At 36.3% G+C, this 18,618-nt stretch overlaps 1 protein-coding gene across 3 annotated transcripts in view; it reads right to left on the bottom strand.

The window, feature by feature from the left end:
- Window positions 1–18,618, bottom strand: part of ABCC3 (ATP binding cassette subfamily C member 3) — an 81,776-nt gene that overhangs the window by 24,107 nt on the left and 39,051 nt on the right. For 2 of the 3 annotated variants that reach the window (XR_005556772.1, XM_039343811.1), the window contains exons 10-15: window positions 14,242–14,403; window positions 13,186–13,278; window positions 8,421–8,624; window positions 5,757–5,903; window positions 4,263–4,350; window positions 1,672–1,738 (exon numbers count right to left, since the gene is read on the bottom strand). Coding sequence is in view for 2 of the 3 variants with exons in the window: in XM_039343811.1 (XP_039199745.1) it covers window positions 1,672–1,738; window positions 4,263–4,350; window positions 5,757–5,903; window positions 8,421–8,624; window positions 13,186–13,278; window positions 14,242–14,403 (761 nt within the window). In the remaining variant the exon portion in view is untranslated. The remainder of the gene's footprint in view (window positions 1–1,671; window positions 1,739–4,262; window positions 4,351–5,756; window positions 5,904–8,420; window positions 8,625–13,185; window positions 13,279–14,241; window positions 14,404–18,618) is intronic. The other variant, XM_039343824.1, reaches the window with a different exon arrangement.

The following is an 18,618-nucleotide window of genomic DNA, read 5'->3' as shown; positions in this document are numbered from 1 at the left end:
TGGCGACTTCTGTTCTCTTCCCAGAATGCATCAGGAAGATACAAATGATTCCCTGCTATGTCCACCATCTCCTGAAACATCCTGTGAGCTAGTCCAATATTATTTATGGTTTTTTTTTAAACTTTGAGGCTGAATTTTTCTTCTGTCCTTACCATTCATCACTGCATATGCTCTGTATATCGAGATACTGTTAAGAAATTAGATTTCAATTAAGAATATTATAGTGGATATAATGGTATAACTGTTATAATCACTATGTGTTGGAATATGAGCTTTGTAAAAGAATATACTGAGATACTGGCCTAATCAATTGCAAAAGCAGGCTATTTAAGGAGGCACAGGCAATAAATCAGAGGTGCTCTGGGCCACAGAATACCAGAGAAGGAGAAATATTTGATGTAACTTCTATGGGTGAGACAATTATCAGATCTTATCAAGGACGTTTGAAATCCAGAGAGAAGAAAAAGAATATTTGAAATGGCAAAGCAAAAATCAAAGTCTTCAGACTTGGATCAATCAGAAAGGAAAGTTTTAAAGAAAGAACCTGGACCTAGAACATAAAGGAACCCTTAAAATCCTGATGCAGGAGAGAACGCCTCAGTAGATTGGGGCTTACGTTCTCCACTCCCTGTTTGCTGGTGTTCTTCTTCTCACTTGCCTAGGAAAACATCTCATGGAGCAGTTATCAGGCTGGCTTTGTATCTTGCTAATCATTTATCCTCATGCCTTTGCTTTCACGGTTATGTTTATGCAGAAGAAAAGCTTAGCCGACCTGGATTTGTTTAGTATATTTGCCACTGCTTTATTGTAATATATTGTATGCATGTAGTTTTTGTCAGAAGTAAAATCTCTTTAGTGAATTGCATATATTTGTTTATGCCTACAGAGTTAAAATTAGTACCCGAAACAGACCTCTGAGTATATATGGACTTTAAAAAAGAATGTACATGCCTGAATCTTCTGACTGTTCCATGAACATAAGTCAGTTTGATCCTAGATATGAGTTAAACAAGGAAGCCTTAAGAACTGATAGCAAATTTGCTACTTAAGGATTGCTATCCAGTGCATAAACCATCCCATCAGTGCATGGGATTGAACTGAAGAAGTAAGTTGCAGATTGGCTCCTGATATCACTGTTATTCACAGTAAACATCTAGAATTGTTTTACAGAACTGATGAATATATAAAGCCATCCTGCCATTTATGAAAGGGAATCAACCTGCAGAATCCATTTTGGCCTGAGATAATCTATTGAAATGATAGAGCCAACATTGTAAAGTCTGCATTCTCTTAATAAGCAATGGAAAGAGGCACAGCAACAGCTTTTGAGACATTTTCATTTTGCAAAATCTGAGCTGCAGTTCACCGAGAATTATGTCACATGCGATGTAAGGAAAACCACAAGCTGTTTATTGACATTTAAAGATCTTGCTCTTACCTCAGTAACCATTCAAAAAGTAGTTGGGATTGAAAAACAGTAAAAACTCTGCAAAGTTTGAAAAGACTAACTTTCACTTACATAAGCCATCGATTCCAAATTAAAAATATAAATTCAGGGGTGGGGGTGGGGGGGGTTTCAAATAACATTTTAAAACTGCAAAAGCTATTCACTCCCGGAGAGACAAGGTGCCAGAAAATGCCAACAAATATAATTGAATAAAGTTTCCTTACTCCTTCAGAGCTGGGTCAAGATCCTTTGCCCAGCTGAATGTTCCATGCCTTATGGTAACAGCATACCCTATAAACACAACAAAACATAAAGGGGAAAAAAAATGAAGCTGCAATTCTACGCATCAGCTTTTCCCATTGTGGGGCCCTCCAGATATGTTGAAATGTAACTTCACCCAAAGCCAGCAAGTCCAGCAACATTTAAAGAGCAACATCTGAGAAGATTCCTATGCATGCATCCTGGTCAAAAGAAGTATGATTTATTTCAGAATAGACATGCACAGAATTGTACTGAAAAGAGTACAGATCTTTAATGTAAAAGAAGTAGTAGACTGATTGGATGAATTTGCTAAAAAGATTTGAGGAACTACCATGAAAAGTTTACTCTTATTTTCCCCAACTCTTTAAGCAATGTCCTGTCACATGAATAATCTCAAGTCATGATGCTGGGGTCAGACCAACAGAAAGCAGATTTTGGAAAGCTGAGGGTCATTCTCTAAAGTGTTATAAAATGTCAGAAGCTTCTGTAGCCTCTTTCAGTTGCTCTCTGAAGCCACACTGTTTATGAGATAAGGAGAAATATTTCAGCATAAGCAACCTTAGCTTAAATATTTATCCACCAGCAATTACTAAAACTCAGGCTTGTTTATCAGCTATAGCTGCTTCCTGGAGACTACACTCAATCCTTGCTCCCTTTCCTTTCCCTACAAATGGAAAAGCCTCTCAAAAATAAAGACTAAGGAAGAGTCATTAGGATGGCAAGCCATCAGTGGAAACTCTGACAAGCTTTCAAGTTGAACAGAGGGAAAGATCAGGCTTCGTCTGTGGCACTGCACGCAATACAGTAAGCCTTTCTTCACTTCTGCTTTTTTTATTCAGACACATGCCATGCAAAGCTAGATATCAGAAAAGGGAAGCAACCTGGAATCTGCCTGCACATCTAATTGGGCCTGGAGGCTTTTCCATACAGCTACAAGCAATCCTGCAACCTTGACACCTTCTTTCTCATTTTGGTTTCTTTTTCAATCCAGCAAATTAAAAACAACCTGAGCAGAAAGGTACCTGGGATAGCCACCACTTGTCTTTCAGCTTGTGTTCGGATGTCACAGTAAAGCCAGGGTTTATCAAAATGCCCTTGGACTTCCTTAGCCCTCAGTTTACTCTCAATTTTCTACCCTCTCTCCCTGAAACCTCATCCAAGACTGGGAAAAAATGATTAATCTGAACTACAGTTTGATTGAAACAAATCAGCTTTAGACTATGATTACATTCACACAAACCAAAATCTCATCTCCTTCTACTAGTAGAACTGGAGAAGGAAGGAGTGAATCATGAGCCCAAAAGGCGTCCTTCCTGTCACACAAAATTATGGCTTATGATATCAAAATGCAATAGACATGAATCAACTAAGATTTCAGACACATGAAAGAAATACTGTTGTTAATCTCTATATTAACCCCACACATATAAACTACCAACAATAGGATTAATTAGTATAGAAATCCATATATCATATGAGAAAAGACTGCATGTTTAATTATTCTTATTCTATTAGAAATGCTTCAGGTAATATAATCAGTTTTGAAATATATAGAAAGAATATGTAAAAGTTTTAAAATATCAAGTTTGTTTGAAGCACAAGAACATATGGCAAGCAAAATGAACCAGATTATTTATCTTATACATAACCATATCTCAAAGTGAGAAGCATCTATGCACAAGGTCTAAACTGAGAATTTATCAATAATAATAATAATAATAATAATAATAATAATAATAATAATAATAATAAAAAGTTGGGACCTTGGAGGCCATCCAGTCCAACCTCCTGCTCAGGCAGGAAACCCTATACCATTTCAGACAAGTGGCTGTCCAGTCTCTTAAAAACTTCCAGTGTTGGAGCATTCACCGCTTCTGGAGGCAGGTTGTTCCACTGGTTAATTGTTCTAACTGTCAGGAAGTTTCTCCTTAGTTCTAGGTTGCTTTTCTCCTTGATTAGTTTCCATCCATTGCTTCTTGTCCTGCCTTCAGGCAGTTGGAAAATAGCTTGACTCCCTCTTCTTTGTGGCAGCCCCTGAGATATTGGAATACTGCTATCATGTCCCCCCTCGTCCTTCTCTTCATTAAACTAGACATACTAATTATATTTTTAAATTGCCCAAATAACAGTGTTCTCTTTTTAAAGCTGAAAATATCAATTGATTTCACTAAAAAAATATTTGCACATATTGCAGATTCTTTTGAGAATATGACAGACGAACTAACATGAATTCTCATTAGGTGCTGCAATCTTTCCATGCACTTATAAAGAATATTTTATCAGAAACCAGCACTTTATTAAAAAAGCATTTATGAAAGCCTCCTCAACCAGGCACACTTTGGATAGGATAAGAATTCCCATGCCAGAATTCCCAGCAGCATAGCCATGGTACTTGCAAATAATGGGAATTGCAATCCTAATGCACCTGTCAATTTGTGGTAAGGGTTCTCTGTGTAACCTTTAGATGTTACAAATTAGCCCTTAGTCTCCTCCCCTCATATACAAACCCCACTTCACCCTCCATGCTTTTATATCGACCAAAGTAGAGTGTTACCTGGAGTAATTGACTTGGTTTCCACACAGTTTGGATCAAGTTCATCATGTGACAAGAAGTGCTGAATCCTTTGCAGTGAAACATTTGTCTGGGGAATACATGGGAAAACTGACTGTTTTAATATGAGATGGGATATTCTGAGAATCCTCCCAAGGGGAAACAGCAGCTCATGGTCATGATGGTTCTTAGTCTATGTCTCAAACTGTTAAGCTGTTGAAGATATTAGACTAGGCCTGGGGAGACCCAAGTTCAAGGACAACATCAGCCATGGAAGCTCATGGGATGACTCACTGGAGGATTCTGGACCAGCCACCATCAAAATTGGAGGAGGGAATTGGAGAGAAAGGCAACTTATACATTTGGAGGTATATAAATATAAAAAAAAAATAAATTTGGAGAGATGTGCAGTTTATAAATTTAACATGTGGAATTTGCTAGTGCAATGGTTATCTTAATTATCTCAATTCAACAGAATATATCTGCATATGATCCAGACTAGATCCAAGCTAAATAAGACACACTACAGTGGCAGATTCATTTGGCAGGAGTTCAATGTGTGTTTTATAACAATTTGCTGATTTTATAACAATCTGCAAATTTGTCCCTCAGAATTTGGATCCCTCCCCACGATCATTTTCTCTTTAAGCTAGAATTGCAACACAAATGAACATAATTGAAAATAGAAAGGGAAATAAAGAAATCAGAGGAGCGAATTAAACTTCTCTTACTACCAGACTACTGGTGTAAAATTGGATTCTTTATCCCTATTTTATATTTGTGTATTAGCATTTGCTTTCAACTTCCCATTAAATATTAGCTGGCTAAAAGACAATCAAATACAGAATACATAAATTTCAATATCGGAAAAATAATCCCCCTGTATTTCCCCACAAATGATGAACATCAAGAATAACCCTCCACACTAGTTTCCCCATAGATTTCCAGTTTTCCACAACACTACTACAATACCGACCTACCAAAAAGAAGAAGTGAGTCAGATATTCTAGGGAGGAAGTTTAAAATTTTGGGGCCATGGATGTAAAGACCTTGTTATAGACAGTTGCCTGTCATATACTAGTGGGAGTCAGTCACACCTCAGAATCTCTGAGAACTTCTTAAAGTGACAAGTTAGCTACTGAAATGTGATGGCCTTTCCAAGTTAAAATTAGCACTCTGAGTTAGATCCAGAAAGGAACTCAGTGGTTGCATTTTTAGTAAAACTGAGCTAATATTCTCCAGGTAACCCAGTCCAGTTATCAATCAGTGAGCATATTGACTAAGGTTTTTTTAAAATGGTTGCTAAAGGAAGCTGTGTAGAAAGTAAGAACTGTAGCAAGAGTTAAATGTGCATATGCTCAAGACATATATTGCCCATATGTGATAGTGGCATTATATATAAACCAGCCATTGGTCTTATTTATAAGGGACGAGATAGCCAGTATTACCATCCTCTTTGCATTCAGTGCAGTTTAAAAAAATAAACTCCATTCTCACCTGTACAATGTTACTAATGACCTGAGGAAGCATGTTGAGTGGGACCCTTAAGAGATTAAATAGGGAAAGCGACACAAAGGCTTTCTCTGCATCAAGAACATTTTTCTCATCCACACTGACATAGACAGCAAAGGTGGTCAGGGCAACCTGGAAACCAGAAAGCACAGACTATTTAAACAACACATCAACAACCCTTGATTTTGAATTTTTACTTTTTAGACTTGAAATTTAAAAATGAAAATTAACCGCCTGTCTTATATTGCTCTGTTAGAAAGGTGGAAAGATGGGGCCACTTCAAGGAAAACACAGACCATATACAGGTTGTCCTCAACTTACGACCTCAATTGAGCCCAACATTTCTGTTGCTAAGTGAGTTTTGCCCCATTTTATGACCCTTCTTGTCATAAGTGCAGTTGTTAAGCTAATAACATGGTTGTTAAGTGAATCTGGCTTCCCCATTGACTTTGCCTGTCAGAAGGCCGCAAAAGGGGATCACGTGACCCTAGGACACTGCAATGGTCATAAATATGAGTCAGTTGCCAAGCATCTCAATTTTGATCATGTGACTATGGAGATGCTATAATGATTGTATATGTGAAAAACAGTTATAAGCCACCTTTTCATTGTTGTTGTAACTTCGAACAATCATTAAACAAACTGTTATTAAATCGAGGACTACCTGTATGCCTGCAATAAAAGTGATTTAGTCTCTAGGAGGCTGCAATCCATAACAATTGCTCAATGTTCTATAAAGATCGCGGGCCCAAACCATTATGGAGCAGAGTAGAAAGAGTTACATGTTTTCTTTCTATTAGGGTCCAATAGAAAATGTATCTGTGGAGCCTTGCAGCCTTCAAAATAATGAGCACAAAAGGCCCATCTTTACAAGGATGCTCTTTCTTGTATTTTCACTTCTATACTCCTCAGTTCTGAATGCCATCAACTTAGAGAAATTATTCAGAAGCTGGAGAAAGAAAGGTGAGGCAGGATTGTTATGATTTACCCAAGTACGTCTTCTGTGTTACTAAGGTGACCAAGTTTTTTACAATGAGAAGGAGAACACAAATAAATTGAAGAAAAAAAAGTGAGCCTAATGCGTGCGCGTGTGCCGTGTCAAGTTTCGGTAAGAAGTAAATAAAGCCATTTGCGTGCGGCGCACTCTTGCTCGTGGCGCACTCTCTCAAAACAATTCTCCTGTGCGGAGCGCATGTGTCTCAAATTGTGTCTCGCCGCACTGTACTGAGCCTTGACAAATCGTCATGTCAAATACAAATACGTCACATCACACACAACGGATCGGATCAGCATCGATTGAATATGGAGATTTACAGATTAGTCTTCAAATATCAAAAAGGAGGACATGTAGGAGGACATCTTTCGAGAGAGGACAGAACTTACAAAAGGACTGTCCTCCCTAAAGGAGGATGGTTGGTCACCTTAGTGTTATAATTTCCTCACTAGATAAGTAAAACTTAAAATAGGTAGTTGGGATGGTCAGCTCCCACAAAATAAGAGACTCAGAGTTGAATAATATTGGTGGAACTTTTCTATCCCACCAAGTGGGATGCAACAGACATCCTAATTTACAGTTTCTACTTATATCTGCTAAGCAAGCTGAGGCCTTCTTAAAAGCTAGCTACAATCCCTGAAGATCCTTCCTTATTTGCTACTTAAATTATTCATGATATGGCTGGGGACAAGCTGGTCACCAAATTTAGGGTAAAGACAAAAAAAAAGGCAAAAATTGAAAAAAAAATTTTTTTTGCCAGTTTAAATATAAAACCAATAAATAAAAGTAAATTAACAGTGAATTTCAGATTTTTTTTTTAGCATTTAGCTAACTTTTTAACAGTTTGCTTTAAAACATACAAGCGCTTCTTTCTGACCAGGATCTTCAAGGGACAAAAACTAGGCAAGCGAGACAATACATGTCCTGTATGGATTTGGGGGAGCATTTGGCTGGCCATTGCAAGAGGTAGACTATGGCTACTGTTAATTCATTTATTTCACTTCCAACTCTAAATTTATTCAGGGTTAATGTGGACTCTTTATTTGTGAGTTTCCCCAGGATTTTTAAACAATTATATCTGGGGTCTATTAGCTATGCTATTTTATTTTGATTATCTTATAAATACTAAAATGATAGATTGCTCTGTTAAGAGGTCTTTTTAAGTCTAGCCATCTTCTGTTTCTGTCCAAGTGCAATTTTTTTTAGATAGCTCGGAATTTCCTTCTCATACTCCCTTCAAAAATGGAATCAATCTTCAAATACACCCTGCCTCCCATGAAGAGTATCTAAGCATGGACTGGGTCGACTCGCTGTGGGACAACTTGCCGCAGGACAATTCAATAAATATTAAATTAATTTCAATTAGATGAACCATGGCCAGTAATACTAAAATAAAGTCAATCCAGAAATAAGAAGAGTTAAAATAATGTTGATGAAAACAGGGTCACCAATAATAAAAGTAACTGAATGAAATGATTAATACAGTGTTGAATTGCCTTACGGCGAATTGTCCCGTGGCAAGTGGGCCGTGGAGAATTTTCTTGCAGTGAGTTGGCCATGGCGAGTTATCTGAGACCCATCTAAGCAACCCTTTCTAAAGTTGACCTTCCACATACTTGGGAAGCCACAAAAATAGCTGTTCCTACAAGACCTACCAGAAATGGTGCACTGATCCACGCAAAGGTTGATACAGAATTTAAATAGGCAGATTTCTTCAAAACCCGAAGTTCATTCTTCCGAATCTCCAGTACTTTTTCTGCAAAGGATGGTTCCCAAGCATAGAGCTTGAGTACTTTTATGCCACTTAGAATTTCATTCATTAGCTTAATGCGGGCATCTTTGTACTTCATCTGTTCTACCTAGGCAAATGTAAAGAATATCATTAGCCGGTGCCTTTTATACCTGTCTGTCCTGTGCTTCTTACAGAGATTTCCATAAAATCAAGACAGAAAAGAATCCTGAAGAAGGAACTGGTACTTAAAAATATGACCTCTGGTTCTGTGCAAGCATGGCATTTTTGCTTAGTGTTGGAAGCAGCTGGGTTGGTTACCAGAAAAATGAAAAATTCTATAGAGGGAAAGGAAGTAAAATTTGTACTTTTCATAGGAGAGGACCACAGCTGGATAGATTAGGAACAGTAAGTCATTCAGTCTTTTCAGTACAAAAGTTTTATATTCTTCTACAAGAGTTTAAATATTTCTTTTTAATGGACACTCTAAATGGGCATCTTGGTGACAAAACATGTACTTTGCAGTCCTTGGCAGGAGAGACTGACTTAAATCAAAACAATTTAAATCTCAGATTTGAATTAACAAGGGAGAAAAAAAAATGATTTAAATGAAGATTGTCACTGATACAGTTTTATGTATCTGCCAGACAATAGTGAAAATTACATATATATTATAGACTATAAATATTAATATTTGAGATATGATCAAATTGCATTTTTCCTGACACAGATAACGTTTTAACACACTGTCAGTGCCAAAAGTATGGATTCTCTTTACAGATTTGCACATACCGTATTTTCCGGTGTATAAGACGACTCGGCGTATAAGACGACCCCTGACTTCGGAGACGATTTGCATGCTTAGAAAGTCGTCTTATATGCCGGAAAATACGGTATATATGAACTTACTTATTATGATCAAATTATTATGTAAGAAAAAGTTAAGATTTACATTTTAAATTTATTTTTAAAATTGAAATTCAGTTTAATTGAAAATTAGCTTTTAAATATTTTTTATTTATTTATTAGATCAATTCTCCATTTTCGACCCAAAGTATTGTATTCAATTTATGTACTCAATTAGTTACCACTGTGCATCCAATTGGGTCTGCAGAATAGGTGGACTGAATGGGTACAATTGTTTAGCTCTGACCACTTTAACAATTCTAGTTTGTTGCTGGCGGATCAAGCTGCAACTAACTTATTGTTTATGAAACAAAATACTTTTTGTAATGCTAATAAACCAGGGAGATGGTTGGCTTATCAATTAAGAAAGAAACAGAGACAGAGAATAATAGATAAAATAAATTATAAGGGTAAACTAGTTTTTCAGAAGGAATTGATCAAGAAATCCTTTTTAGATTATTATCAAAAATTATATAAATCTACTAATGTGCAAATTTTAGATATAAATAAATACTTAAGTGAGGCTAGTTTCCCTAAATTGACAGAGGATCAGAAACATGAAATTAATGGCTTAATTACTAAAGAAGAAATTGTGATAGCAATTAAACAATTGAAGTCAGGGAAAGCACCGGGTACGGATGGGCTGACAGCTGTTTATTATAAAGTTTTAATGGAGGAGATGACTCAACCATTAGGTGATCTTTTCAATGATATCTTACAGGGCTCAGAGATTCCTCCCTCATGGCGTAGTGCTTTTATATCTCTGATTCCAAAGGAGGATCAAGATCTTACCTTACCAAAGAATTATAGACCTATATCTCTTTTAAATGTTGATTATAAGATATTTGTTAAAATTCTAGTAAATAGGCTTATGAGGGTTGTGCCTTATCTTGTGCATAAAGACCAATCTGGGTTTATAACTGGCAGGTATATGAAAAATAATGTCAGACAAATTATTAATTTATTAGAATATTTAGACAAGAACAACCAAGTCTCCGCAGGGCTGATATTTTTAGATGCTGAAAAAGCCTTTGATCAACTGAATTGGCATTTTATGTTAAGAGTAATTGAAGAGATGAACTTTGGTGAAAAGATATTACAAGCTCTTACGGTAATCTATCAAAAACAAACGGCACAACTTATTCTTAATGGAGGTTTGTCAGAGGTTTTTACAATAGAGAAAGGTACCAGGCAGGGATGTCCATTATCACCGTTGTTGTTTGTCTTAACACTGGAAATACTGTTGATCAAAATTCGAGAGTCGCAGGAAATTAAAGGCATAGAAGTTAACAAAAAAGAATACAAGTTAAGAGCTTTTGCGGATGACTTGGTGGTTACTTTGTCGCAACCTACTTACTCTGTAGTAAAGTTACTACAGTTGATTCATTATTATGGTTTGGTTTTGGGTTTTAAGATTAATATTAATAAGACTAAAATTTTACCTAAAAATATGACCATTCAGGAGAAGCAGACTCTGGCTAACTTGACGGGTTTTGAAATTGTCAATAAGGTAAAATATTTGGGGGTGATGTTATCTGTTTCCAATGCAAAATTATTTAAAAATAACTATGAAAGGTTGTGGGTTAGTGTACAGAAAGACTTGAAGAATTGGGAGAAGTTGCAATTATCTCTCATGGGAAGAATTGCAGTGATAAAAATGAATATTCTACCCAAGTTTCTTTTTTTGTTCCAAATGTTACCGATTTTGAAGAATGAGATTAATTTAAGTGAATGGCAGAAAGGCGTTAATAAATTCATCTGGGCAGGGAAAAAGCCAAGGGTTAAGTTTAAAATCATGCAAGACTTCCGTGAGAGAGGTGGATTAAAGGTACCGAATTTGAAATTATATTATGATGCGGTGGTTTTAACATTAATTAGTGACTGGGTAAATTTGACAAATCTTGAGGTACTCCATCTAGAGGGATGGGACTTACTTTTTGGGTGGCATGCCTATTTAATATTTAATAAAAACGTGGATTGGGCTTTCAAATCTCATATTTTAAGAATTTCCTTACTTAGGATTTGGAGAAAATATTATAAAAGTGATTTTAAAGTACCATTATGGGCTATACCTTGGCATGCGATAGAAGGAATAAAAAGAGGTGTTAAAATGGATATGGTGTCTTATAGTCAGTTACTTAGATGGGATGGGCAAAACTGGCAGTTAAGAATACGGGAAGATTTAGCGCAAGAAAATATTATTTATTCTTGGTTTCAATATAGGCAACTAGTAGATAAATGGAAGGTGGATTGTAAATTGGGTTTTCTTAGAGAAGATGGAAATCTTATTAAGCAAGTCAAGGATCAAAGACAAACCCATATCAAGAGAATTTATGGGGTTCTAGTTGAATTGGACTCAGAAACGGAATTAATTAAAGACTGTATGATTAGATGGGTGCAGAATTTTGGTGAACCAGTTCCACTGGATACCTGGGAAATTATTTGGGTGAGAAATGTCAAATTTACACAAGCACAGAATTTAAGGGAGAATTTTTATAAAATGTTTTATAGATGGCACCTTGATCCACAAAAAATGTCTTTCATGTACCCTGACCTACAGCCTAAATGTTGGAGATGTGGTTGTTTGGATGCCACCTATTATCATATTTGGTGGTCGTGTAGAGAGATAAAAGCCTTCTGGATTAAGGTATGGTGGAATATTCAGAGATTTTTTAGAAGGAGAGTAAAATTTACTCCACAACTATTTTTGTTAGGTATAGTTACTGATTGTGACACAAAGGAGGTTACATTGATGTTAAATTTGATTACAGCCGCAAGGCTGTTAGTAGGACAATACTGGAAGAAGGAATCTTTGCCTACAATGCAGGAATGGTTTCTTAAAGTGTCTTATTTGGCGGAAATGGCAAAGATTTCGGCTTTTTTAAAGGAACAAACGCAAGAGAATTTTCTTGCTGTTTGGGATAAATGGATAAAATTTATACAATTTAGATTGGATATTAAAAAATACTATATAGCTTTTTTATAACTTTTATTTATATATATATATATATATATATATACATATATTTCAGTGTTATATTTTTCTTTTTTTTATATATATATAATTTTTTTTAATTTTTTTCTTAATAAAGCCTATATTCTGCTCTGGGAAGCTCAGGGGGGGGAAGGGGGTGGGTTTTTTGGGGGGGGGTTGGGGAAGGGGAGTTTTGTTATGTCATGTTTAGTTCTTTTCTTTTGTATATGTTGTTTTTTGTATTGTTATTTTGTTTTTCTGTAAAAATTTATAAAAATTTTCAATTAAAAAAAAACAACAATTCTAGTTTATGAAATGGCCTTGGTGGAGATGTTTGTTTGATTCATTCCCCTTTTTGGATGTATGCTAATCATTTTAATCCAATAAACCTTGAAAAGAAGACAGAGCTGTTACATAGAAATATTATATTGGTTTTATTGCTTTAAGACTGTACTTCATCTGATCTTGAAAAATTGTGCAAATTACCAGGAAATCCTAGGACTATTGGCTAGATTGAGAAATTGAAAAATATCCTGAAGAAAGGTATGGCAAACCAACTGTATGCAATGCAGAAAATAACCAAGTGCATAGTTAAGTATAACTTAATTCGTTATCAGATGAGCAAAAAGCCACCCACAGACCAAAGTCAAGGAAAAGCCCAGATCTAAAACCATGAAAGCAGATGTATGGACAAGCTCTCCGTGATGAAGACATGTTGATTTACTGACCAGTATGAAAGCAATTGTCCTACCTTTTTTTTTTTTTTAACCAAAGATTCATGGACAGAGCTTCACTGTGGATATACACCTACCTGGAATGCTCTGGTTTTCATAGCAATCACAGCATTCAGAGGGATGAGTAGAACCATCACAGCCACTCCAGCCAACACAGAAGGCCCTAAAGCCTTTAAATAATATAAAATACATCCATTATTATTCTGGTCACTTGAATTAAAAAAAATGGTGGAAATCATCATTCACTACTCTTCAGAAAAACTTGTAGGTTTAAAATCTTCAGGAGATCTTCAACAAGGGATGCAAAGGTCATGAACACTCTTGCTTTCTCATAAAGGATTTTCATTCCCCCCCCCTTCTACAATGCAGCCAATGTAGGATACATAGGAATATTAATACTTGTTTTTTTTTTTTTTTCAAAATGGGTCCTTGGCTGCTTTTCACTGGCACTCTAGACGGAAAAATGTTGCTGTTTTCGCTTTTAAAAATATAATGACAAACAAATGTACCCTTTGGTGGCAGGCAAGGTACTACACAGAGATGACAGCAGAACAAACTTGTGCCCAGAAAGTTGTTTTTCTGTTTGAGATAACTTTCACAGTAGTGAATAAACCAGAAATTATAATACTGCCAAGAATGTGCCAAAACAATGGTGCATTTTTAGCCTGTTATGTATAACTTGTATTTTGTAGTCTGCTTTTTCCAGTCACCAGTAGTAGATTTTCAGTGGAATGTCTTTATTTGCATGGGACTTTTATAATATTATTACAAAACAGATAGGAGTTTATGTCAACCACAAGCAAAGTATAAATATTTTAATGAAGAGGAAGAATGAGGTAAGAATTCTCCCTCCCCCCCATCCCTAAAACCATTTCTCTTTCACCACCACTACCTTACCTTCATACTCTAGTTGTGGCTCTTGAAACCTAAATCTATTGCTAGTAATCTCCATATTGTATCCTCAGTTAATCACTTGATTATTAATAAAAGTTTCAAAAACACATGCTTTGCATTATACTGGAAGCAACCAGTTATCTGTTAAGATGACTTCCTCTACTAGAGTTTCTCTAGTACAGGGTCAGATTTAACGTAATGGTTTTACATAGCAACAAATCCAAGAGAAAATTCTATACCTGCCAGAGAAAGTATAAAGCAAGGCAGATTTGAAGTGGTGCAGACCACAGCATGTTGAGGAAGGTAGTCAGGTCCATGAATCTCTGGGCATCCACTGACATCAAGTTGACAATTTCTCCAACAGTGGAAGAGCGCTTTGCGAAGTTGGTGATGACTAAAGACTAAGAAGACAGGGAGAAGAATTCCATTATGCATTCTCTTCTTCTTCCAAAAGACTCATGACGGTGTAAATGTTCCTCTTCTTCACTGTTTAATCCTGAGAAATAATAATTGGTCCAGGCTTATCCAGTGAACTTCATGGATTTGAATCTGTCTTTCTCTCTATGTTGACCCTCCAACTTGTGCAGCAGACTGACCCTCATCTCATTGATTATTATAGCACAGCCATTCTATCTTTATATGCCTTTTATATAATTTTCCTGTCAAAGGATAGGGACAGCGATTCAGTATGTTTTCAGCTATATTCTGCATATTCTGCAATCATCGGCAAAATCTTTCACTATGTTAATCCAAAGAGGTTCCCCCGAAAACTTGGATGTGGTCCTCAGAGCATTCCAAAAATTTTCAACATATTGTAATTTTTAATGTAACAAAGGGAAAGATTATTAAATTTGGTGGAAATAATCATATTCATTGCCTAATTTATTTTTAAATAAATGTAAACCAAACCCAGTTTATCTTTTTAAAATCCCTTCCCCCCCCCAATTCTTCCTTCTTCTTTGCCATATTCCAGTTATTGGTTTTGAAATGTGGTCAGTTGGGTGACTTAGCTTTTGAATTAGAAGAATCACAAAGAAAACAGAAATTTGTTTTAGGAGCAATTGGCTGACGTGGTAAACAATTAATAAGGTATTGATAATCTTTATTTCATCTAAAAAAAAAGACAAAAGTTTTCCCCTGTCCAGTCATGCCCTACTATAGGGAGACTCTAGACCAGCAGTTCTCAACCTATGGGTCGCGACCCCTTTGGGGTTGATCAACCATTTCACGGGGGTCGCCAAGCAAGGCTGTCCGCCATTCTTTCCCCTTTTCCGGCGGGTGCCTTATCTCCCTTGGGCTGGGCCAGCTGGTGGCCCAGCCGGTGGTCAGCCTGCTCTGTCTCTGCAGCTTGCCAGCTACGCCTCGGCCAGCACAGGGGGCGGCACCACGCATGCGCAGTGCTCCCAGGCAGGGAAAGTCCTCGACTTACGACCAGTTGGGTAGTCCTCGACTTACGACCGGTTAAGTCCTCGACTTACGACCGGTTTAGTCCTCGACTTACGAGTGGTTGGGGGTCCCGGCATTAAAAAGGTTGAGAACCACTGCTCTAGACTTACTCTAGATTCATCTTTGTTTCTTAGCCAAGGGAAGACACTTCCATGGGTCATGTTGCCAGCATGACTATATGCTGAGGCACACAGAATGCTGTTACCTTCCCACCAAATTTATCTACTCACACTTGCATGCTTTTAGAATGCTAGTCTGCTTTTCAGAAAGAGTGTATTTCAGACAAAGAATTCTATAATACAAAGAATTCTATAATACAAATCTTTAGGAAAAGAATTTAACTATATGTTTTTACCCTCACCCACGAAGAAGTGCATTTTCTACAACATGGCTTACGGGGATATTGGTAGACATTTTTTTCACTGACTTGCACATATGGTTCTCATTCACAATCTTTTGAGAAACTTTCTTCAGTTTTATCTAGGGCTAGGCTATCCTTAAAAATCTCTTAGTTACCTGCACTACATCTGATGAAATAATTGCCTCCATCTCCTCAGTTCTAATAACAAAAGAACAGTGTTTGCCATACAGAGTTGTTGCATGAACTCCAGAAATATAATATATAAATATGAAAAACAATGCGTCATAGCATTGAAGATACTGGATTAGGACAGAGAAATTTCGGCTCAATCTGCCTTTAGCTATTAAAGCTCATTGAGTGACTTTGGTTTGGTCATCTCTCACTCAGTTCAAATTATTTCCCAAGATGGAATTAGGCAGCAAAATTGCAACAGGCAATAACATATATGCATCTGACAAAAAAAGATATAAATCTAATAGTGATAATGTTTGAAATGTATCATTTTCTTATTGGTGGGTAATATAATGACTTTCACAATAAGGGAGCCATTTGGTCTAGTGGGTTAAGGTACCAGGCTAGAAACTGGGAGACTGTGAGTTCTAGACCTGCCTTAGCCATGAAAGCCAGCTGGGTGACCTAGGGTCAGTCACTCTCTTACAGCCCAATCCACCTCACATTGTATTGTTGTGGGGTGAATAGGAGGAGCAAGCAATATTAGATATGTTTGCTGTCTTGAATTATTTATAAAAATAATAAAGGCAGATATAAAATAAGTAAAAATAAAGAAATTATAAAATAATGATCACTCTACTTATTGGTCCCTAAAATATGACGTTCCAAATACATCCAATGTCCACTGATCTGCGGCTTATAGCTACTTGGCAAATGTTGTTCACAGTAAAGATTCTCTCCCACATCAGTTATTCATGTGAATGCATAAACTTAAGCCCTTTCACTCTAGCCAGTATTATGACTTAAGAACTATCTGGCAGCGTTCTCTAGAATAATCATGAAAAAAAAACAGTTTCTCTCCTGCATTAGTCATTCATTTGTATATACAAACATAAGCCCACTTATCTAAAATGTGGTCTTAGTTATACAAATAGCTTGGGGAACATGCAAACATGAATAATTGAATGGGGGAGATGCAAAACCTCTGAATAAGTGAAGGGGAAACATGCAAAAATCTGTATAATAAAATGGTTTTACTCAAAGGGGAATCATTTATGAAGTTTTCAGAAGCAGCTGTGGCTACTAAGAACTTCATGCATATACAGTATAAATGTAGTTTAGAATATGTGCTGATGTCAAATCTCATTACAAACATGCATTGCTCACTTATTCATGAGGGGCTGGCTAGTTGTTCAAGAGTGATTTTCAATTGCCAAAGTTTCATTTAACTTGCAGATATACAATTTGAAATAGATAGAATAGATAGAAGTATTTTATAGGAAAGAAACAGTAGATAAAGAAAAAGTTAGCTTATCAAGAATTGTTAGAGCAAGAACATTGAGAAAATAAGATGAAATCAAAAGAACAACTGGTTGCAGAGGGATTTAGTTTTAAATGGTTTTTGTATGCACAATTAAGGAAAAGATTTACGGTAAGATAACAGGCAAGAATTCTAAAGATCAGCAGAATTTTTTCTTGCTGGGATTAATGGAATCCAATTACAAAAGAGCCACTTTTATAATGATTACTGGTTACTAATTACGAGACTATTTTCTGCACAAAAATGGAAAGATTCTGAAGTACCTACAATGAAGGAATAGTTACTAAAGTTGACAGAAATAGCAGAGATGGCAAAATTTATTTATTAGATTAAAGAAAGATCAACAACTACACTTATCAGTGATTGGAAACCCCTTACGGTCTTTTTGTTGAAAAAAAAGAAAAATGAACTTGTGATTTATGAGTTTGAAGATTAGAAAAAGTAGCTTATGAAAAGAAGGAAATTATGATGTAACCTTAGAAAGAAAGGGTGAAATATAAATGCATTTATAACTGCTGTGAAGAAGATCAGAAGTCCCTTCCCTTCCACTTCCCTTTCCTTTTCTTCTTCCTTTTCCTTCCTCCTTTCCCTTCTCATTTTCCTTGCTCCTTTTCTAATATTTGTATTGTTTTCATCTTGTCAAAAATTTATCAATAAAAATTACATTTTTAAAAAAGTTATATTAATATGCAAGGAAAATTCCCTTCACCCCAAACTATGGATGCATTATACAGTGTTAATCATTGGGAAGACATGCACATCCTAACCTTGCAAATGATTTGGTATCTTACAAACATGGAAATCAGGTGGTAAAGTTAGCAGCAGTTGGAAGCATAGTTCAAAAGTAGCATCAATGGCAATATTGATAACATGCAAAAAATAATGTAAAACAATAACGAACATAGTTATGGATATGGTGATGGAAAAGAGTGTAACCAATGACTGGCAAGACCCCCATCTCTGGGTCATGATTCTGTTGTGTGCCCATCCAGTAGTAGTGTTGTGTTAGGCATTACTTCCATCTGACTTGAAGTGAGGGTCCACCATAAGCCTTTTATCAGAAGGTTATAGAAAAGCAGCCTGGCTGGATTGCTTTTAGAATACCAGTCAATCAAAACGAGATAAGTAGATCAAGAAGATGAAAAGATAAGTCAAGGAGCATGTCAAAATCAAGGAAATCAAGAGAGAACAGAGTTCTGGAGCTGTCCCCTTTACTGAAGTGATGTCACTAGTTCAGAGACCACAGTTGAAAGATAGATTAAGGAATCATGAGTAACAGAGAATATACTACATCAGGAGAAATTCATGTAGGCATGG

The sequence above is a fragment of the Crotalus tigris genome, unplaced genomic scaffold (genome assembly GCF_016545835.1).
Source record: "Crotalus tigris isolate CLP2741 ecotype Arizona unplaced genomic scaffold, ASM1654583v1 scf7180000017551.9496454, whole genome shotgun sequence".
Classification (NCBI taxonomy): Eukaryota; Metazoa; Chordata; class Lepidosauria; order Squamata; family Viperidae; genus Crotalus; species Crotalus tigris.
The sequence above is the reverse complement of the archived record's forward strand: the minus strand, read 5'-3'. Positions and strand labels throughout refer to the sequence as shown.